Source organism: Apodemus sylvaticus, chromosome 6, assembly GCF_947179515.1.
Source record: "Apodemus sylvaticus chromosome 6, mApoSyl1.1, whole genome shotgun sequence".
NCBI lineage: Eukaryota > Metazoa > Chordata > Mammalia > Rodentia > Muridae > Apodemus > Apodemus sylvaticus.
In genome coordinates, this window is record NC_067477.1 from 50,558,105 (window position 1) to 50,582,330 (window position 24,226).

The 24,226-nt window shown below is 44.9% G+C and overlaps 1 protein-coding gene across 3 annotated transcripts in view; it reads right to left on the reverse strand.

Annotated features, from left to right (window-relative positions):
- The window catches only part of Daam1 (dishevelled associated activator of morphogenesis 1), a 164,601-nt gene that overhangs the window by 95,345 nt on the left and 45,030 nt on the right, over nucleotides 1-24,226 (reverse strand). For all 3 annotated transcript variants that reach the window (XM_052185688.1, XM_052185687.1, XM_052185689.1), the window contains one exon: nucleotides 3,467-3,683. In XM_052185688.1, the coding sequence (XP_052041648.1) occupies nucleotides 3,467-3,649 (183 nt within the window). In that variant the 5' untranslated portion in view covers nucleotides 3,650-3,683. The remainder of the gene's footprint in view (nucleotides 1-3,466; nucleotides 3,684-24,226) is intronic.

The window sequence follows — 24,226 nt, forward strand, 5'->3', positions numbered from 1 at the left end:
GCTGGCTTTGAACTTAGGAGCCTCCTTCTTCAACCTCCCAAGTAGCTTGGAATTTAGTCTTGTAATACCAGATCCAGCTAGGTGCCAACATTTTGTGTTTGGTCTCTGATGTTGTTTTAGTAATCTTCAATCTTTACAGAAACTCTCTCACTGAGATTGTGTGACCCTCATTTTACAGAAAAGGAATCAAGCTCAAATTCAAATAGAACCTGCCTTGAAAGAAATCCCACTAAACTGCAGGCAAAGCAGGCAGCCGTGCTGACCAGAGCCCTCTCTGCCACCACTCCCTTCCTGGGATAAGGCAGAGCGGGATCACTGTAACTGTACAGGAGAACCCAGAGAAACAGCTTCCAGAAGCTTTGAGCCCACCTCTCTAGCCTCAGGCCTCCCGTGGCAATTGAAAGGATTTGTGGTCTAAGTCCCTGAAGTAAGAGGTAGACAAAAATCCATCGTCACTCACCAGGACAGACACAAACCTCAAGATAATTTGTTTTCCAATGGTTTTGGCTTAAGGTTCTGGTTTGGCATTGGTTTTTTTAACAACTCGCAGCTGTAGGCAATTTTCTCATACACAATAGAGACATCAATAAGCAGAGAGTGGAATTTTCTCCCTCTGAATGCAGAGCAGCAGTCTCCAAGATGTACATGGAGCTGCCACTGCGAGCTCCTGATAGGTCTCAACTCAGGGGTCTGACAGGACAAGCTGAAGACAGCACTGACTCAGAACAGGATATGCAGGGATGCTAGCTCTCCAGGGGCACTGCAGCCCTCAAGGCCTTCAGCTCCCAGTGGCACACCTCTCCTCAGAGATACACTTTCAGTTGTAAAGCACTTTGAGCAGGAAGTAAAACCAAGCCATAAATGCAGCAAGACTGCCCTTCGCCACAGTCATCATGGCGTGATTCACAGCCCCTCCCTGGGAGAAGACTATGCATCCTCTGGCCATCTCAGTGACCTCAGCCTTGACCATGTGACTAGTGGTGCCAACCCCTACAAAGAAAGACACTTTCTTAGCCCGTGTTCTCAAACGTGTCCATGTGATCTAGGCTTGCAATGAAAAGTGGGCCCCAGTGGCACGCTACTTGCAGACTAAGGCATGGCGATTGCTGCTTCCTTTCAGGGAACAGAACTGCAGGTACCCTGGGAGAGCATTAGCGCAGGGTGAAGCTTTGCTGTTGGGACCACGAAGGATTCACTGTCACAGCAGAAGCCAGCTTGAAAGGCTGGACAGCTATTAACATGACCTCCTGGCCCTCTTCCCAGCCTTTCGTTCCAGTGACAGGTCACTTGATGAGAGTCTTCCCTGGCCATGTTCCTCATCGCCTATTGTACAACCCAAACCACGCATACACATGGTCCCTGTGGAAGAGGAGCTCTGCTCTTCTGGGGATGCTAGACCCTCCTGATCCATCCCCTCTGGGACTGGATCAGCAACTGAAGGTCAAGTCTAACTTCCTTTGTGTGTATGCTTTGCTTGTTTTATTTTGTTTGAGACAGGGTTTCATGTATCCCAGGATGGCCTCACACTTGCTGTGGGACCTAGGATAACCTTGAATTTCTGATCTTCCTGAGTCGTCATGCCCAGTTTATGCAGTGTGGGGGACCGACTCCAGGTGACATGGTTAATCTTCACTGTCAACTCATGAAGATTTAGAGTCACTGTCATGGATACACAAGTCTGGGCATGGTCTATGAGGGTGTTCTCAGAAAGATTTAACTGAGCATGCAAGACCCACCCTGAATGAAGGCAGCAGAGTTCCACGGGCTGGAGTCCTGGAGTGATTCAAAGGAGAACCGCTCTCTGAACGTCTCTGCTTCCTGTCATCAGACACGTGTGACTAACTAGCAGTGCCACACCCCAGCCTTCCTGTCACTGTAGACTTAAAGCCAAGAGGCTCTTCCTCCCTTAAGGTGCTCAGTGTCAGGGTGGTCCCAGATATGGGAAAACTCAAGGCAGGCTATCTGGAATGCTAGGCAGGAGCTTACCAATTGAACTATATCCCTAGCCACATATGTGCATACATATATGTGTATGGATATGTGTGCGCGCATGTGCTTGAGTGCAGCCCAGGCTGGCCTTGAGTTCACAGTAGGACAGAAGACTTGAATGACCTTGAATTCCCAGTCTTCCCACCTCATTTCTCAAGGGCTAGGATTGCAAGCATGCCCCATCACAGCTGGTTAGAGCTTTTGGATTTGAAGCCTAAAATAAAGTTCTTCTTAAAGTAGAGAAGGGAGAATGGATAAAATATTCAATGTCCTAAAGTACAAATATGCAATCATAAGCTATCTCTTTTTATCCTAATCAACTCTGCTCAAAAAATAGGTTCCTTTCTCCCCTCAGGAGGCTAAAACGCAGACCTCAGCTCCTCAGGCTCTCATGCTGGCTCATCATTCCCTTTCTTAAGTCTTATCTGCAAAAGCTAGAACAACAGTGCCGGTCCCCTGGCAGGCAGATCTCTGCTCTAGGGATCAACACAGCCTGCTCTCTGCCCTAGGGATCAACAAGAGGCCACACACTCTAGCTCCTGCCACACCATCGACACGGTCCAAGGAGAACAAACCATTAGGAAATGCTGGCTGTGAGGAGCCAGTACTCCTGTGACTTCATGGAGCACCCGTAAGAGTCAGGCACAAGACCCTACCTGCTGTGGTCCGTTCTGGCTTCTATATTGCATCACACCTGAGAGGTGTTTCCCCTACACTTTTCAGAAAACCAGCTCAAAAAAACCACATGACTTCCTATACACAAATAGACAAATTCAGAGTAGTAAACTGAGGCAAGATCTTGCTGACCTCTGCAGTAGCTCTCTTTATGCCATAATGTCCTCTTGGTATGAAGGTGATGAGTCGGCCTGCATCTCTTGATGAACAGGTCCTACACTGGCCCACCATCTCCTTTGAGAACAGTGGCCTCTACGATGTGACGGTGGCTATAAAACCTTTCCCACAGCTGCTCCTACGGCAGTCCTATCATTAGTCTAAGTAATGCTACTGTACTTAAGGACTAACGTCTTTCATGGAAGATCAAAGGCAAGCTGGAAAGCATGAGTACTTTTCAAATACCACTAATACTATTTGTGCATTGGGGTGCTGTTGGGGACTCTGGGGCATCCCAGAAAGTGTGAGGTAGTTGCAAAAGTTATTTATACACATAAGTATGAGCCTGAGGAAAGAGGAGGATGAATTAGGAAGAGCAAGTCTGAATGCACTACCTATCACTATTTGAACACCAAACGCTGAAATCACTCTGCCTATACAAGGCATCAACAAAACCTTTAGATGTAGAGTCATATAACCTTTTTGACATACTCTCCCCAGCCCACCCCCCTAAAACACTTCTTCATAGCTCAGTGAGGATGGTGAGAGTTCAGGGAGCAAACATTGGCAAACCAAGCCAGCCCACCCACCTCTCCTCTGCTCCCCTGATTTATCAACCATGCCAGCATGGACAACCGAGACTCACCACGAGTTCACTGAACATGACGTCCAGCTCCTCCACAGGGGGCATGGGCAGCGCTGGCTCCATCGTCTGAAGTGCAAAGTTGCTATCATTCCTAAGCCGATAGGTGATTTCTGGGTGGTCATTGTTTCGGAAACAGCAAAAGATAAATGAAATCCCCCGTCCGCCTCTCTTCCGTGGGGCCATGGTTGAATTCTCTATTTCTTGGTATTACTACACTCTGTGAAAAGAAAACATGACATGGTTGAGTATGGCAGGTGAAAATTTTGGAAAAATCAAACCAATACAAAGAGAGTTCCATGTGCTTCTGCCAATGTGTAGACCCTACAGGAGAAAGGGGTGGAGAGGGTAGCATCTAACTGGGCAGAGAACTCACGTCCGTCCACTCACTGTTGGATGCTTCCTTAGGCCACCTGTGTAACGAGTGCAGCTTCAGCCACTGCACCCCACTCGTGCTCTGACCTGTCCAGCCGATGGCCATTCTTTATAAGAAATCTCTTTTCCTCAAGAATGACTGTTTCTAAAGCTTCTCTTTGCCACAGACAGAAACCCCTACAGAAAAACCACAACCAATCAAAAGACAGAGCCCAATCCCAATGGATACATCAACGAAACCCTCCCACTGTTCCAGGGTCTATTCCAGAATAGGGGCCAGGAGAATTTTAAAAGCCAGAGGATCCGGGCCTTTTGCTGTGTGATTGTGTCTCCTAGTAACATCACAAGCTACAGCCATCAAGCTGACCAGCACAGCAGCCCAGATGAGAGCTGAACAAGGAGGACACCAATGAACTTGCCAACTGGATGGGAAGCCCACAGGCCTCAGCCCCACACAGGGAACACAGGCAACTGAGGAAAGCTGGGAGAGGGAGGGGTGGCTTCCCAAAGAAGAGCTTATCTATTGGTTGCCCAGTACAAATGGCCAGCCCTGAAAACATGCAACAACATGCTCAATAGGTTATATTTAGGAACATATGTGTATGGAAATACATATATACATGCATGCAATAACAATTGGTTTTTTAAAAAAACAGACCATGAATTTGAAGAAGAGGAGAAGGGGTTTATGGGAGGTTTGGGGGGGGGGGAAGGAAGGAAGAATGTTGTAATTATAAACATCATACCATGGGGGATCAAATGATTTTTTTTGATCCCTAGGAAATCTCATTATCCTTCTTTTTCAACTTAAAGCTTCCTATTTTTTCTTTCATTTATTTACTTACAGTGGAGGGGAGAGGCATGTGCATGTCACAATGTACATGTAGAGTCTGGGGACAATTTGGGGAAGTCATCTCTGACTTCCTACCATGCGGGTCCGCGGATGGCACTGGGCTCAGGTCTTGGGGACAAGTGCCTCCACCTGCCGAGCTTCCTGGCCAGCTCTCATGCTTCCTTACAGCCCTGCTTCAGATTCTCCTTTGCCTCCTGTCGGTTGACTCAGAAGTACTGAATAAATGCTCAGGCATTCACCCATCCGTTCTAGAATGTGTTCAGGTCTAAGTTCTCTCTGCTTGTGTCTTCCTGTCAGAGAGTTATCACTATAACTCAAGCACATGACCTGGCGTACTTTGTCTAGTGCCAGAAACAGGAGTCACTCTGTAAATGTTTATCATAATTGAAGTTAATGGCAAATCAAGAACTATACGATTAGGGCTTTTCAAACAGAAAGGCAAAAGAGTCTACCAGTAAGGGAAATATTAAAATTAATTCTAGCATGTTCACACAATATTATTGATTAAACATAACAAGACATCCAAATATGTAAAGTTTAAAAAAGAAAAGCAAATCTCAAATGCCACGTGAGTACACACACTCTACACTACAGGATTACAGAGTGTTTTCAGAAGATATATGAATGCATACAAAGATACTAATAGCAGTAGCCTCAAAAGTAAAAGGGTGTGGGACCTCTGCCTTCCTATCTTGTACCCCTTTACACTTTTTATTTACCTTAAAAGAAATTTTAAGGAGTTGAGTACTTTTTGAATTACAGCCATACTCTGTCTCAGAATTATTTCCAAGAGATACAGCCTAGTAAAAACCAAGTTAAAGAAAGCCCATGCTCCGCACGCTGCAGTCGGGTTGACAGGAACACAGCCCTGGAAGGCAGCTCCGTGTGCTCAGTGCTTCCCTCACAAGCCCAATCGGCGTCAGGACTGCTGGCCCATGTAAAAGCAGCAGGGCAGACAGGTCCATAACCCCAACGTGCCCTACCAGGAGGTGGGGAACAGACAGGAGAAGCTACATGCTCGCCACTGGCTAGCATAGCATACAACAGGAGACAAGAGACCTGCTTCAAGCACAGTGGACGGTGACAAGAGTTGTGGACAGGTGACTTGCTGGAGAACCTATAGAACAGTGGTTCTCAACCTTCCTAATACTGTGACCCCTTAATAAAGTTCCTCATGTTGTGCTGACCCTCCAACCATAAACTTACTTTGTTGCTACTTCATAACTATAATTTTGCTACTGCTATGAATCAAAATGTAAATACTGGATATGAGGGATATCCGATATACATCCCCAAAGGGGTGGGGTACAGCTGCTATAGAGAATGCCAAGGCACTCCTATGGGGCTGGCAGCTGACTTCAGAGATGAAATGACACCTTGCTGACAATTACTGACAAAGCAGTTTGTCCACCCACACAGATGACAGACACTTCCTAAAAGACAAGAAAAGGCCCAAGGGAGAGGGAAAAAACCTACCTCTATCTATCCTTGATTTATCTTGAGGTTGATAATACAGAATAGGTTCAGAGTTCTGTTTCAACCCCAAAGTGGAATTGAAAGCCAAGGGATTACAACTGTGAGAGACACAGGCAGCTTTCTCTGTGAGAGGGGATAAAGTGGCAGGAAGGAGATCCTGGCTGGCTCCCGTTGGCTTCAAATCGGGCTTTCCTCTTAGCAATGCCCAGGACAACATGATGCCTTAACAAGCTCATCTTATAAAACATTTTGCAATTAAAAACATGCTCAAGGCCTCTGCACTCTGTCCCACCTGCCTCTCCACCTTACCAGGGGTCACTGCACTAAAAAACACTGGCCAGCCTAGGGACCTTTGCAACAATGTTGGGTGTGGCATGTTCAGGTTTACATCGTGGCTGAATCCTCCTGAGAAAAGCACCAGCACTTCTAGAAGAGGTCACCTTGCTGGTTTGTCTACAGCAGATACCTTACATATCCCATGCACTATCCTTCCATCCTGGGGGCGGGGCAGGGCAGGGAGGAAGGTAGTTCACAGCAGAAATTTCAACTAATTTCTTCACTAGTTGAAATTATCCTTGTTATTTTATGAAGGAGGACCAAGACAGTAAATACGTAAGGAATAATGAATTTTATTATTCAAGCTCATTTTAACAGGCACTACACCAAAAAGTTTAGAAACACTGGGACAGGAAGATGAAAGTTGGGCTCTTCAGTTTGCCCTAAAGAACAGCATATTATATGAGGCTGTTGGACTTAATACAAAAAAACCCCACAAGACAGAGACTAGAAGCAATTGTGTCAGCAATTAAAAATAGTTACTTCTGGAGAGATTTTTTTCTTTGCTTCTGTCCTTACATTTTAAAACTAAAATTGATTTATCAACAATATAGCATTTTACAAATCTGTCTGTAGATATTGGCACCAATTTTTTGTTCTTTCTCATTAATATTTTGGATAAGTGTTTTTATGAATAACGAAGGCTTCCATACACCTCCGGGGGTTTGATAATCAGAACTGTGCATGGTTTCTCCAAGACCTTGGGCCATGAAGCAAGGGAGGGAGGGATTGCCTACAGGGCAACCATGTTGGCTCTGAAATAAAAACTGAGTTGAGGGATCTATCATCTTACTGAACTGGAGCATGTATTCCTTGGTCTAAGGTAAGTGTGTATAGTGTTACACAACACACATGCAGTGCTTCAATGCCCCATACACATTAGTGAACACCTAAGGAGTCAGAAATGGGAACTCAGAGTCTGGGAACAGCAGTGTATCAAATCACTAATACAAAGGTGACATGGCATGCCCTGCCAGACAGCTCCAGAAAACCACAGGGCTGGCGACCAGGCAGAGGGGACAGTGCACGGAGAGAAAGAGGCAGGAGGGTGTTAGGCAGGAATAGCCTGAAGCAGTCTATTACATCCTCAATTTCCCAAGGCAGAGCCCTGGACACTCATTTCCTTGTTCAAAACTTTGCTAAAGGCTCCCTCAGTACTACTGTAAAAGGGCTTCCAGTGCTCCAAACCGGATTTCAGCCCAGTTTCCCCACGTTTTCTATTTTGTTTATAATGCCCTACTTTATTCACAGACACTCTTCACGCCCCCAGATAATTTGTACTCCTCTGGTCTCTACCCAGGTTGTCCCTTGTTCTTCATGACTTTTGTCAACATCCTCCCACCCTGTTCCGGAGCAATTAGCCAGTGTGATAGATACATCTGCGGCAGGCAGGCGGCAACTGGAATCTGGCTCAGCATATTTTAAAGCAACTCATCAAAGCATTAAAACGGGTCCACATTCTAACCTAGTATTTCTGCTTCTGGGAATATATCCTTAAATGTTCAGAGACGCAATCAAAGATATTTACACACACACAAATACACACACCATCATCTAAACAGCCAATAAATAGGAACACACAATAAGTAATAATGATGGAAATTATCTGCAGTACATTATAATGGCACAAAGATGGTGGGTCACAGCAACCCCTTTGTGAGTAGATACTCAGTGACAGGGTCATAACTGAAGGTTTGCAGTATTACATCTTTATTTTAAAAAATCCACATGGATGAGCATAAAAAGGATCGGAGATATTTGTCGAAATATGAGCAGCAGTTGACTCTGTAGTAATACAGTCTTGGATTTTTAAGACATACAGCCTCTAGTATGTCCCACATTGCTATAATAGAAACACACTATTTTCACCATTAATGAAAAGAGAAATTAAAAAAATAATTGATGCAGTTATTTACTGACTTTAAAAGGGGGACACAAGTGTGGGAAAATATGCCTGTTAAAAATAGTCAAAGTAGATGTGTCGGGTCCCAATTTCCTTCCCCAGCACTTCTAAAAGAACCAAGAAAAGGAAGAAAATAACCAAGGTGTAGTGATCCGTACAACTAGCTTGTTGTACAACACCTGTGGGGAAAAACTAGTTGTTTTCTTTGTAATCTGTTGCAAATGGATTTTTTATAATATGTAGTACAAATACGTCAACAATCTCAAACCACGGTGAAACTTTTCTCTAGCTCGGCATTTCTCAACCTGTGGGTCGAGACCCTTTGGGGGTCCTGCTTGTCAGATATTTATATTATGATTCATAACAGTAGCAAATTACAGGTATGAACTAGCAGCAAAAGTAAGTTTATGGTTGGGGTCATCAAAACATGAGGAACAGTATTAAAGGGTTGCAGCATTAGGAAAGTTGAGAACCACTACTCTAGCTAATCTCATGTCTTATACTCTGCACAGGTAGGCAGTTGGTGCACAATCGGTCAAGGGAGTCAAGATTTATCTCATTAAACCATAACTCTTGGTGTTTGTATTTGGTATGAGTCAAAATGGCAGGAACCACAATCTCCTAGGAAGGTCAGTGTCCTGCAGAGTCTATTAACAGTAAGTAAGAGACTGTTTAGGTCAAGGTCTGTGTGGTCAGGTGGGGAGGTGTGGGGGTAGAGTACTTAGACTTCTGGGAAATAAAAGCAAGAAAATGAAGTAGATTGAAATACATTAGGTAGGGGCAGCACCAGAAAGGTCTTAAGGTTCACACCCAGGCTTCAAGGTTGAGAAGTTTAGACACTTCTTCCAAGCAGTCTTACTAAATACCCAACTAGGCCTGTCTGAACCAGCATAGCATTTCATGGTGCCATGATTGACAGTTACAGTAATCTGGGATACTGATCTTTCTCCCCTCTTTGAAGGAGTCAACTCCATGAGGACAAAGACCTAAGGCATTTAAAAGGAAAATACTACCTATAAATTAATTAGAGTATGAAGGTGTTTCTAATTCTAACATGTGCAATAAGTTAGAGTCTACAACAGGTCAGAACCTGATTGAAATAATTTTAGTACGGAGCACTACTTGGCCTTGACAGGCAATTGATGATTAGCTTCAGTAAGATCCAAAGGTAAGGAGTTCATGCTAGTTCCTCAGTGGAACCTCAAATGCACGTTTAAATTATCCATGATGCACAGAGAGAGTTCATTCACGTGAAACCACTTCTCAGAGCCGCATCCCCAGATACAGATCAAAACAGGAAGGAAAAGCAGTCATCCACTTGACCTCTCCCCCCTCAAGCCCTTCACTGAGTGCGGGGATTCCAACTGCTTCTCCCAGCTCGTCACTCACACCCAGAGCCTCTTCCCCTCACCTCTGGGCAGATGAAAAAGCTGAGGAAGCAGGAGCCAGGAGCCATCGATGGAGAAAGCTTGAGGAAGACTTGGCCTGCTGGTAAAGCAGAGGTGTTCACACTGAAAAATCTGGCCAGCAGGGAGTGGGCGTGGGATGGACAGAGAGAAGTCAGGGAAATTGCTTGCTCTGTCAGGCTGGATTCCAGTTCCCAGCCTCTCCAACATCAGGGCATTGGCCTAAGGCAGCCACCTTTCACCTCCCAACAGGATGATTTCAATAGCTTCTTCTCCCTGGCTCTTAGTTTTCAAGCCAGATGGTAGTAGACCTTTCCTGTGTATGGCCAGCTGGTAAATGCTGTAGACTCTGTAGAAAATTTGACCTCTACTACAAGTATTATGTGCTGCCATTTTGCAACATAAGCAGCCACAGACATATGTAAACATAGTGAATCCAAGTTCTAATAACATGCCACTCTAGAAAGTGAGACATAAACTTCATGTAAGGGTATAACGCCCAAGGCTGGGGCTGTAAGTCAGGTGAGGCAGTGCAGTCTAACATGGGCAAAACTCTGGGTTCCATTCTAGCACCAAGTAAAATAAGATCTGGTGGTGGACACCTGTGACCCCAGCACTAGGGCAGTACAGGCAGGAACATCAGAGGATCCAGGGCAACAAACTACAACATGGTGAGTTTGAGACCAGTCTCAGCTACATGAGACCCTCTCTCCCAAAACAAACAAAAAGTTTTTAAAAACTCTAAAGATGTTTTATCATATCTACAAACAGTATTTTTAAAACATTTTTGCTACCATCAAATATCATTCTTAGTTCATAAAACAAAAAAGCAGGTAGTATGCCCATGCAGGCCCCTGGAGACTGCAGGCTATAGTAGCTGTGCTTCGCCATTGAAGGCATGCACTTAATCTACTGAGCTCAGGGAAGGCCTCGCCTCATGAGTGACATTTAGCTGAGACCTAAAGGATAAAGTAGGGGCAAAATGTCAGTAGAAAGGCTTCTAGACAGGAGTGTGTGCACTGGCCTGGATGAGGGAGGTGACAGGCACATCTGAGTCAGGGAGAAGCCCAGGATGTGAGTAATGGGAGATGAAGAGGGCAGAGGCCCAAACGCAGTCAGCTCACACACAGCAATGCCAGCCCTGGCAGACTGGATTTTCCTGTCCTCAATGTCGACTTCCCAAACACTGCCTAGGCTTAGGCCAACCACAAGTGGACACACACTGCTGTCAGACCTCGGTAGGAGTTGCAGCCTGAGCCCATACATGAGGCTAGGCTGCGTTCCTTGGTAAGTGCACACTTGTGAACACACGGGACAACTTTCAGGGATTAGTTCTCTCCTTTTCCCATGGGTCCCAGGGCTTGAACTCAAGTCATCAGTAACAGCAGTGAGCGCCTTTATCTTCTGAGCCATCTCAACAGCCCATGTTTTCCTTCCTTATCAGACCATTCTGAGGACTCACTCCAATACTAACTACTCTTATGGTACAGGACACACTCTTGCCACACTACTACACATATATAGCAGTCTGGAATCTGGTTTTCCACTAGACTCAGGGATGCTGAGAGCAGGGACAAATCTTGTTAGGCCCTGCTGGCCAGTGTATTATTAACAAACGCTTGCTGAAGGCAGAGCATGAATGGCTGCTGAGCGGATGGCCCGACCACAAGTGGCTCTCCGCACTCTTTGGATCTGGTTTTACAGCACCAGAACATTTATAACCATTTATAATCATTTATAACCAACTGGAGCACTGAGTACTCCTTAGCCACTAGTCAAGGTTTTGATGCTGGCAATAGCTGTGCAGATGGAACTCACCCTCAGGGTGTTTGAAATTTCCCTGGAGCAGAGCAAAAGATTTCTGGGAAAACTGGCTCATCTGTCAACTCACTCACAACTAAGCTCCACGGAAGTCCGACTCACCGCAAAATCCCTTAGGTATTTCCCAATTCCTTACACTCAGAAAATCCTCTGCTTCAGAAAGTATTTTAGATCTGTTATCTTCACTGTGTCCCCTTAACATGCCAGACAGAGCTAGAGACATAAACGGAGCACCACTCCAGACAGAGCTAGAGACAATAGAGGAAGCACCACTCCAAAAAGAGCTAGAGACATAGATGGAGCACCACTCCAAGCAGAGCTTGAGACATAGACGGAACACCACTGTGGAAGTTCACACCCTAGAGGAGATGAGTGGACCAGGGCAGCTGGCCCTTCTCTTGACTAGAGAGGGCACATGTGGTTGCTGAAACTAGGAACCTGTGTGTCACATTTTGGCTCCTTTTAAATGAAATCAGTCTGAAAGAAAGGATGAATTCCACCCTGACAGCTGGGCCCTCAACCAGAACACTTCTCTAATCTCAGCTTCTGGCACTAGGGCAGAGGAAGAAGTCACCTCTGGGACAACCCAATGTAATCCATCTATAGCATTAGAGATGACTACGGCTATGCTCAGCACAAGGAAGCAATTAAAGCTAAAGGTTCTGGAGCAGGTGTACTTTGCTGAGCAAAGGGTAAGAAATGCAATCCATCTGTGGTCTAGCTCAAAGTCAGAGTCATTCCTACTGCTCTTTAACAAAACAAGCAAGACCTCTCAGTACAGCAACAGTCAGAAAGGTTTTAGGAAATGGGGAAGATGATGATTAAGTCTTTTTGTTTCTTAATTGGCAAGAACCTTCAAGTCTATAAGAACACCCTTCCTAGCACCTTTCCTTTGATAATGCCAGTGACAACCCAGGAGATGTGAAACATTTGCTTTCCACAAAGCAAGACACAATGAGCATCCCATGTAAGGGGAAAATGTGGAAGTTCTGATGACAATAGTTTGCACTGGTTTGCACACTGTTTTAACTGGTTCATCGGGGATCTCTGTCCCACATTTTAAAGATGTCTGACCATACCAAGGGAGCTGGCCACTTGCTGGCTATCTTCCTAAGGTTTTCCATAACAAGAACTGGTACAAAGGAAACTAGAGCCTGCATAGGCTGGGGCCAGGAAAAAAGCCAGCAACACGAAGCTCCTGCTAGCCACCCACTAACCTAAGAACCAACAGAGTTTCTGCATGTACTCACAAGTTCAGTAGGGAGCCGCGGTCCTTCTCTAGCTCTGTTATTTTAACCAAGGCAGTCTGTTTCACAGTAAATTCTTCAGCTAAAAATCTCAATGCCAAATACAAGCAATTCTGTACAAAGGATGATCTCTGAAATCTCTGAGACAAAAACTGAGTTTAGATCACATGCACAAACGGAGGGCCAAGGGCAAAGTCTGTGTACATAAGAACTTATGGAGAAGGCTTGGGACTCTGTCTGCATCCCAGCTGCCAAACCGCTTGCTTCAGAGCCTCCCCAGCATCAGTTCACTTTCAGGGGCATCCAATACAGTTTGGGCTGCAGCGATACAACTCAAGACCTCTTATCAAGAGAATGTGAAAGGGAAAGACAGCTCTGCGTCTTCCTCTGGCAGTCCCTCTCCTCTCACATTCCTTTCATTTCCCAAGGACACCAGATGCCTAATGCCAAAGAATCATGAAATACAGTTAAAGGTTGCAGAAGCATCTGAAACCCTACAAGTTTCAACATCCTTCCCACCAGGAAACGGAAAGGGCGTTTCTCAGGCCCTCCAGCGGAGAGGCAGCTCAGCCCTTCACACACTTGGTCCCAAAAGGCTGTTCTAATAGGACATGTCTTGGAGTGGCCCTGCAAAAGCCACTCAGCAGTCTTTTCTCACTCAGCCCAGCGACTTCTCTGATGCAAGACGAAAACAAGGAGGGCATCCCTCTCTGGCCCCACCCAGACACCAGGGAAAACAAACTCCTAACAGTCAAACAGTCAAGGACCCCCTAAAAAAATAGTACTTCTAAGTCTACAGGTCATCCAGGCAGGCATGGGAGCGTGAAACAAAAATCCAAACCTATGCCTTCCTCCCTTCCCTCTTTCCTAAATGAGGGAGGGAGGGAGGAGCCCAAGTAGGCTCTACAAACACCCTCCCACCAGACCAGGACTCAACCAGCAAGTCCATGTATTCTTAACTGTGCTTCCAAGTTCCAGCTCCTGACCCTGCCAGAAACCCTGCCCCCTCCCTCACCACCATTCTTGGGGAGAGCAGACAAGGACACCACTAGATTTTCACCCTGAAAAACTGGCAGGTCTAGTGGTATGACTCAGTGCAGCAACCTGAAGTTCACAGTATAAATCCCTAAAGCCAACAGAACAGTGTTCTCGGTGAGGATGTCTGTGCTGCTCACATGACAGAAACCAGCGTCTGGGAGCCAGGACAGCTCAATCATCTGGGAGAGAAGCCAAACCAGAAGTGTCCCAGAAGCTTTCTCCCCGCCGAGGCTGAGGCACTCCCTGGGCAGCAGAGCTGCGGCTAGCCTGGGAGCTGAGCTGATAAGCAAACTGAAGGCAGAGGCCAACGTTCTCTCCTGGGCCCCTGCCTCACCGCCTCTAAAAGATCCACCTGAAGCCTGTGCAGACACCTTTAAAAGTGGAGGTTACAAAAACATCCACTTAGACTTCCTGGCCAGCTTCATTACACCAAACTCTCAGCTGTTTAAGAGGCCAAGTCTTACTCCTTAACAAGCAAAGGGATGTAGCGTCCTGATTTACCCCAGAGCTTTCAAGAAGAGCCCAGGGTAATACCATTCGTCACCGGGGAAGGACACATGTGTTGCAAGACACCAGTACACGTTTGTTCCTTCCACGCTCTGGTACGTGGTTGACGAGAGGGCCTCCCGAAAGTCAGGCTTCACAAATGCCAAGTCTATGGCTGGCTCTGCTAACAGCCCACAGCAACCGCGCTGCAGGGACTTCAGGGTTAAGATTAGTACACACAAGCAGACAGGCAGCAGTGTCAGCCACATAGCATACACCTGTCATTACACCTGTATGTGACGATGGCTGAAAAGGGGGACACTCTTAACCTCTTACTACTGGAAACAATTATGGCAAATTCTCAGAGAGAAGTTGAACAGATTACATATTATATATAGATGCTTGCAATGACTGTGTTTTAAAACTTCAGAGCTTACCAGATAAAGATATGCTGGAAGTCCCAGAGATGCCATAAACCCTGACCCCTTGGAGAAGTGACTTCTGTCCGCAGCCCTCACTGCCCTTAAGCCAGAAGCTACTCAGTCTTATCCCTTCTTGATATCCTAACCAGAGTTTATCAAGAACACATAATCTATATTTCCACACAGGCTTTCAGAGAGAAAAATTGTTACCAGTGTTGTGTAAAACTCAATTCACTGGACTGAAAAGAGAAGAAAGGTGTGAGGCCTTTTACCTTCGTGATTACAGAAAGCAAGTTGGAAAGCTCCCTTCTTTTTGTGACCTGTTTCCCCACAAGTTACTTTAATAAATGCACTGCAGGGGAAGAAACAGGAACAGTGAGTGAGAAAGACTCGTGGTTAGACTTGGCCCTTCAAGGGGCCCACTGTCCTCAGAGTATGGGCGACTGAGGTACTGGCAGCCCAGGACTGTGACCTGGGTTCAAATCCTAACTCAACCACTTCTTAAAGAACATTAGGAAAGGTATTTGTATTTCCTAGATCAGTTTTATCATCCAAAGAAAAGTTGTATATATTTTTGTCTCCTCTATTTTCTTTAAAAAAAAAAAAGAATTGAGACATTTTACTATGAAAACCTGGTTAGATGAAACCTTAAAAACAAAACTAAGACAAACATTGAGCCGATCAGAGTCTGGAGACCAACATAGGAAAAACAAAAGCTAGAGCATCTTAGGTGTGAGCTTCCAAAAGAAATGCTTGAATGGTGCAGTCAGGTCTCACTCGCTACATAAAGACTAGGCAGAGCTCCATTCCCTCTGTAGAGAAACTCGCAGGCATTGGACTAAAGGCTGCACAAGTGCTGTGTGCCACCTCCTTGAAGTGGTTAGCACCCCCAAATACTCAGCAAGTACTGGTGATTTTTAATGGACACAAAAGAGAGAGTGGGAATAAGATTAAGTAGTTGGAAGGAGAACTTTTCTGGGTGGGAATCAGCTGACCAGATGCTTCTCTGCCATCTCAGTTCACTGCAGCAGAGCACATTCCTGGAATGAAACCGCCTTAATCTCCACAGCACAGTTGTCATCACTAAATCAAGAGCTCTGGGGGGGGGGGGGGGGGGGCAGCCAATCTGCTAACCATGGGAAAGTCCCTGGGGTTTGGAGTCAGTGTGGGGAAGGGGTTTAAAATCAAGCTTTGCTACGTGTTGTAAAGTCTAACATCTATCACTCCCACCTACACTTGTATGTGAACCACAAAAGCCACACCCAGTTGAGTCACTACCAGGACTCTGACATTGGCAATTCAGATCCTATCATTCCACAGTGTCCCCAATCACTGACCTCATCTATTTACTATCCATTTTCTAAGTCTGAAGGCATCTTCCCTGTCTACAAAAGTATTTGTTGATTGATCACCAAGACAGAAAATTTATTGGAAACCCCCTACCTTCCAGAACCCAGAGCCACCGGAATTCATATCTTTTGCCTCAGGAAGATCACACTGAACACATGTGGAGATAGCCACTATGTGGGTCGTCAGATGTCAAAATGTTTATGGGAAGCTATTAAGTATTTGCCTCTTTCTGGGCTTCAGATTTTGGAGTGAGGAAATGTTTTCCCGCCTCCGTCTTCCCACGACACACTGCTCAGAGGAGTCTGTTTGGGGCAACAAAGTGAACTCTGTCCATGCCAGCCCCACACCTATCTGGCAAGGAACCACCCAGAAACCACAAGGGAGAAGACATGGTCACAGGACGAAATCAGAGCTCCTCCCAAAGAGTCACCCTGCCCTTCATAAAAATTTCTCTTGCAAATTTTATGTAATAAAACTTCATTCAAAAGAGGTTTCAATTTTCTGCAATCTGAAGTACAGCAATGAGGCAATCAATGAAAAGGACGCTTAGCCCCTCTGCCCTGTTTGGTGAGGAGCAGCTGCACAGGGCACTGCAGCACTCACTCCTCAGCACAGCTACCCACGACCCAGCAGACCCACGCCGCCTCTGAGGGTCCCATGTACAGAAGGCACATTTCATCACGCTGGTCTTCAAAGCGTACCTCCACAGACAATGTGTTTTCAAAGGGTTAGTGAACCAGAGCCGGGACGTGCACCCTCCCACCCTTCTTTCCATGTTGAGAATTTCCACAGGCAATTATAGGAAAGAAAAACAAACAAAAAAGACTCTCAAAAATGAAATAATACATTAGGGGTCAAGGGAGATAAGCAGAAAGAAAAACCCTTAGCCCCATGATCTAATAGGCCCCAGGTGGTGTCAGTGAGTCAGGCGTGGACAGCAGTCTACTGTTTTAATGCACTTAGACTTCCACTTCACCTCAGAATTCTCAAATTTAACCAATAACTACTCCTAAGAAAGTCAATGCAACCTTATGACAAAAAGGACACAGGGCTCTCGATTTGTGACAGAGACTCATATACGTGTTCTGGTAAAAATTAGATGCGTATACCACACCAAAAAAAAAAAAAAAAAGATTCAGTAGCTCTGGGCCTGGGGTCCAGAAGCTGCTCTCAGGGATTCCATGGGTGGCTAAGGTACAGCTGACCTGAGAGCTAGTGTCAAGTGGGTAAGGAGCTCAGAAGCTACTGAAAATACAGTATTTCTAAGTTTCCTCCAGAACCTCATTAAAGCTTATGTCTAAAGCTGAATAATTCCTGGGCCACTCAATTAACCCTTTCATGGCTGCATTTTGTGCATAATTGAAATACACGCCCTTAAAGGCAGACACCATCACCTTTAACTATTAAACTTACAGACAGATCTATCATAGTAGCCCACTTAGGCTTTTCTATGTCAACTTACACATCTAAAATTTTCAGTGCAATGACAAGTGTAACCATGATCAAATATAAGACACATATATGTTCTCAGGACTTCACCAGCTACAGGAACAATGCAAGAAAGATCCACCCGAGGTTGGCTTCCAGTTCTGCATATCCCAAGAAGCAGCTCACAGAACGTCTGGCTTACAAAAGGCACGGCAGTGGAAGTTCTCCAGATAGCTCCAGGAACAGCTAACAGAGAACTTGGCAAATGCTATAACTTAGTATCTGACTCCATTTCAATCATAGCTGCACGGTGATGGGGAATTCTAAGAATTTCAAGAATACGCCTTAGAAAAGGAGTCTTCAAGATGCACCCACATGGCTGAAATTACTGATTATTTATGATTCTAAGATGCATCAAACAAATTTACATATAGACATATACACAGAGGAACACAAACATATGTGCATGCACATAACACGTACGTACACACACCACCACTACCACCAAAAGTGCGCTTTCAAGAAAACAAAGCAATATGAACCTCAAAATCTCTACAAAGTACAATAAGATACAGACCCTGAAGGAAGGAAAGGGCAGAAGCAAGTCAGAAGGGCTAGTGAGCATGCTCCACAGGCAGAAGAGCTCCTGTGTGGATGGGTGAACTTGTCAACAGTATCTCTTTCCATTCAACAGTAAACACAGAAATAGCCAGCAGTGGCAAGGAGCATGTTTTCTCAATGGAGATTCCTGTTTGTGCTAAATAAACACTCCTGAAACTGTAGTAGCCAAACAATAAGGGAAGAAGCATCACTACCAGATTTTAGCCATTGTAAGTGAGTTACTACACTTTTATTTTGGCCTGGACCAAAACCAAAGCAAAATAAAAGCCTTTCAAAAGTCATCAGAAGGGAAGTGCGGAGGATGCTGACTCTACCCAATGAGTCCTCTCCACCCAACTTTGTAATTTTCTAAATAATTAGGTGTGAACACTAATTGCTTTATTGGGCAATTCAGTAAGACTAGACACTACAGACTGTCTTTCTTGCAAAAGTCATTCCAAATGAAGTAACACACAAACTCTGTTGTAAATCCTGACTCCTATGCCATTCCCAAGCTTGCTGTATTTGAACTAAGGTTAATATTTTACACTCCAGATTTTGAGGGATATTATTAAATAGCCAAAAGTTAATAGTAAGTTGGTAAATATGGGGACCATCAAGGCAGGCATGTTACCTCCACAGAACAGAGTATACAGTAAAAACAATGTCAATATACTATAATTATATAAACATAATTTTCACTTGTCAGTTATACCTGAAATTTAAAACATGACACATTTTCTGATATGTTCAATGGTCTAACTAAAATCAGAAGTCCAAGTTGCATAGTAAATATCTCAAACCAGAATTATAAAGCAGATATATATTTGTTCGAGACTACAAAGAAGTTTAACGTGATATGTGATAACATAATAAGCATCCAAGCCCATCAGAACTACTCCTGGAGAAGAACAGCAAGGGCCCTGAAGAAGGAGAGGTCTTCCCTCAGTCTCTTTAGTCCAAATTCTCCTTTGATGTGAGACTTGGATTCATTTTTCTATCCTTAGTTATCAAATGAAACTATCAAATATCTCTGAAATGTAACAAGAGTTTATGGCATTTACATGGCCCTTTTTATTTACTTCCTTGCTCTTTGTGTTTATGAGTGACTTCACTACATTTATGCCTGTGTATCATGAGGTGTGCCCAGTGCCCTCTGCAGCCAGATAAAAGGTGTCAGATCCCCTGGAATGGGAGGTACCGCTAGTTGTGTGCTGCCATGATGCTGCTGGGCAAAGTCAGGTCCTCTACAAGAACAAGAAGTGCTCTTAAATGCTGAGCCATCCCCCAGCCTCTATATAGGCCTTTAAAAATTAAATAATGTTCTACTACAGAGGTATATGTCCTGAACATTTTAAATCATAAAGCGTTTATGAAAATAATTTTAAAAGGGATGTATATTGAACTGGCTGGTTTTGTGTGTCAACTTGACACACGCTGGAGTTATCACAGAGAAAGGAGCTTCAGTTAGGGAAGTGCCTCCATGAGATCCAGCTGTGGGGCATTTTCTCAATTAGTGATCAAGGAGGAAGGGTCCCTTGTAGGTGATGCCATCCCTGGGCTGGTAGTCTTGGGTTCTATAAGAGAGCAAACTGAGCAAGCCAGTGGAAGCAAGCCAGTAAGAAACATCCCTCCATGGCCTAATATTCCCTCCATGGCCTCCTGCTTCCTGGCCTGCTTGAGTCCTGACTTCCTTTGGTGATGAACAGCAATGTGGAAGTGTAAGCTGAATAAACCCTTTCCTCTCTGACTTGCTTCTTGGTCATGATGTTTGTGCAGGAATAGAAACTCTGACTAAAACATATATGTAGTCCCAAACTGGAAGAATTGCTATTGTTAAGGTGTAGCACCCATCTACAGTTTAATGATATCTCTGTTTAAATTCCAACGACATTTTTTCTTTGCATAAAAAGAAAAATCTATTCCAACAGGAAAGTGGAATCTCAAATGACTCTGGAGGGAAAAGAACAAAGCCGGGCATCTTACCAGCTGGGGGTGTTAATTCGGAGCCAGAGTGCAAAGATTACCGAGATGGTACAGTACTGACACAAAGACAGACACACAGGCCAGCAGGACAAGACACAGCCCTGAACAGGCCCTCACACACGTGATCAAGGCATGCTCTTTACAGAGAAGCCAAGACCACTCAGTGAAAAACAAGAGTCTCTTCATCAAATGGCACAGAAAGGCAAGCTATCCACATGCAAAAGGGTAATGTGGGGGTACTATTGTATACCATATACAAAAATAAATAAATAAAAATAGACTAGAGACCTAATATCAAGTCTAAAACTATAAAAATAAAACAAAAATAAAAATATTAAAGAATAGGTCTTTATGCCATTAGAGTTGATTACTCTTGTTGGACAGACAACAGAAGCAGTCATAGACAAGAGGCACCTTGTGAAAATTGCAGCCTGCTCATAATGGGAAGAGGCGGCCTGTGGAACATGGGAGGAGGCTTAACATCCAAAACTCCTACAACCCAACACCACCAACAGAAATCACTGTAAGATAGACAATGGCCCTGAGGAAATACCAGGTGGTGTCAACATGCTCGGAAAGAGAGTAACACTATACACACTACCAAGTTTAGAGCAATGTCTGCATCCACTCAAAGGCTGCTCCTCAGAGATAGGAACAGACCAGCACATGCGACGGCTAGGGTGGACCTCCTCTGTAGCAGGTGGGATAAAACAGCACAATAACAGAATAATAAAAAATCATAAAAAGTAACAAAAGAAAACATTAGGAGGGTCTTAAAACTTCTAGTTTTACCAGATGAAGACATTTTGGACTGTTTGACAATAATAAGAATATAAACATGGTGATTTAAAAAGAAAATAGACAATTTTCAATCAAGCTTCCTCAACATGCCAGGCAGTTCTGATCAGCTTGACTCATCATCTCCACCAACAGGAGCAGACAGCCCTGCACCTTCCCCCTGCGCCCCTGCTCTTTCCCCCTGCGCCCCTGCTCTTCCCCCCTGCGCCCCTGCTCCCCCCCCCCGCCCCGCACCCCTGCTGCCTCCCTACTGCTCCTTTGCTGTGATTCCCCACTTTACTCAGCTCTAAACCATTAGTCCTTGAACTATAAACAGCCTGCTCAGCTGAGAAACTCAAAGGTGAGCAAGGACTTTCTCCCTTGGAGCAGCAATTCTGAGGTCCCCAGAATAAGGAGACAGGGAGGGGCTAGTACACGTACTAGAAGCCTGTATCAGTGTCATGTTAACTGCACCTACACAATTCATAGCTGCTTATTTCCACCCCAACTTTACAGGTTGGAACCCCTATGTCAGTGCATTTTTTGCTCCTGAAGTAAAATCTGCATCTTTCTTTTCAGAGCACCCAGGTAGGTGGTAGACCCCAGAACATTATAGTCAAGATTAGAAATATGTAATAAGGATTTTTCTGCTTAGGTTTTTATCAGCAGGACTGACCCAACAGGACTTCACTTAGTAACTGAGAAGTCGGGCTTCTTAGATCCTCCTTATAAAGCCATAGAATTGGCAGACACTGCATCCTGTTGTGCAGACCTAATCTTGAACAAGCATGCAAACACAGTCACGGGAAATGAAGACGCCCCTTTCTAAAGACGCATCACATGGAAGCAGATAGCAGATCACAAATGATACCAGCAAACACTGGTAACAATTGTTAAAATAATAAGAAAATTAACATCCAAATAAAAGGCAGGTACAACTTTCAAAGACCTCAAAATAGCAAAGTGAAGAAACCTGGGCTTTACATTTCAAGGAAGCATTTAGCCCACTTACAAATATGACAGGAAAAAAAAACCCTGCTTACCTCTAAACATAACACCTCTTCCTCCCAGGGCTCCAAGTCTTGTTTTCACCTTGAAGTCATCAGCCACCTTACAGGTACTAGTTCCCATCCCATAAGAATAATCCCCCAGGACAGTCTGCTTGCATCAGGTGTCCCTTTCGGTCCACAGCAAAGCGAATTTTGATAAATGCTCTCCCTGGATGCTGGCCTTTAGGGTCACTGCTCTTAGAAACATGGAGCTGCCTTACTAGGGAGTGTCTGGTAAAACCCAGTGGAAAATATTCTGATTGACAACAGTACCTGCTCATACTGGAAAATCAACCAGGATGGATGCCAGCAGACACTGAATCAACATAAACACACACACACACACACCAAACAAGTTTTTGTTCACAGGCACAATTATGGGCAGGCATGATTCATACTCTGCCCACCTATACAACAAATTCCCAAAGGGCAATTCAGTATGGGATGATAATCTGCAAATTTCTCTTCATTCATTCATTCATTCATTCATCCATCCATTCATTCATTCATTCATGGAGCTAATGGGCACCGGCTGCCACAATCAGTCTTGTTCCACATGAGTGAAGGAGGCAGCCGTAAACATCATCCTTACAGACCTTGGATCACAAGCACCTCGGACCCTGGGCTTCTCTATTCCGTCCCAAGTAGCTTTCAAAGAGGTTGGGGTCAGCCTTTCCCCTCAACTTCAATAACAAGAACAAATACTCTATTCAAGTAACAATTCAGTTTGTCAGTAACTTCCAGGTTCCCTAACTGTGAAGCACTGAGGAGTGACAAGTCTTGTGCTTTTGAGAGAGGAGGTTCAGAGGGGCCTTGGGGATGTAAGGGTCTGGGATTTCAAACTCCACTTCCACTTCCACTTCCAAAGGACTCTGCCATGGGACTTGCTCTCTCTCCCCTTACATACAACCAGAACACTGGGCAAGCATAAGGAAGCTGGACAGAAGCTGTGCGGACCATGCTGGAAGACGGGACACAACTCAGGCCAGGAAAAAACAAACCAAACGTTGAGGGTAGAAGCACAGCTACGGCTACCCATATGCTATGGAGGACCAGGCAAGCCCCTCCACCCACAGGACACTGAGTACACATCGTACACAAGCCTGGGACTCACACAGCGCCTGACTGGTTTAAGTAAGACCATTAACACAGAAGGGTCCTCTGAGGGGCCTACATTCAGGCCACACTAGACAAAGAACCCTGAAAAAGGCCTTTCTTACCTCGACTAACTCAGCTGCTTGTCAGAACAAGATCTAGCACTCCCCAAGGAGATTCCTTCCCATACAAAGCAGAACATCTACATGAAGCAGTGGAGAACCCTGCAGCGGCCCATCTACAGGTAAATGTACAACCAGAGCTGCCTCCTGGCTTCCCTGGACACTGACCTTTAGGGTGTGGTGGCACTAGCAGGGTCGGAAGGTCAGAATCAAAGCAGTTCCCAGCCTCCCTAACCAGTAGCTTCTCAGAGTTACAATGAACTCAAAACAGGACAGTTCTTTGAATTGTCATCTTTTCACATAAGAGTATCAAAGAACTTTGGCCATATCAGCATCCGTTCAGCAATTATTTACTAAGTACTTTTAATGTATATTTCAGGCCTATATGTCTGAACCTCAGTTTTCTGATCTGTAAAATAAGAGTATTAGTGCCCAGGCAAACAGGTAGCTGATCAGATTAAGCGATGCATGTAAATAACAATATGCTGACTTTACTGCTATCGTCATGGTTTCTAGTCTGCCTCCTGCTGCAAAATGATGCTGAGATTCTAACAGAGAAAAAGATCAACTTAGTTTATGCTCTCAGAGAATTTACACCTGCTATGTGTGAAGAAGAAAGGAACACACTACGGACAAATGGTTAAAGCATTGCCTGAGAGACGCAGTCTAGCTAGATACAAAGAACACTGGTGCGGGGATGCCTCAGCCCCACCTCAGCCCCGCCTCAGTCTTGCTCCTGGAACACTCTGTGGCCTTGTTTGAGCCTCACTCTGAAGTCAGAGGGTCCACTCCACAAGCACCTACCTCCCGCTTCTACTTGAGCAGCAGAGCAAGAATACAGAGATCAGAGCATTGACCCTCCATATAAAATGATTAGTGTTGGGGAGGAGGAGCAGGAGGACAGGAAGTCTGTGATCCCTGGAGGGAAGCTCTGCGCCCAGAGTTATCGAGAAAGCTGCACAGAACTGCCAAGTCCAGCCTTAAGGACACCGA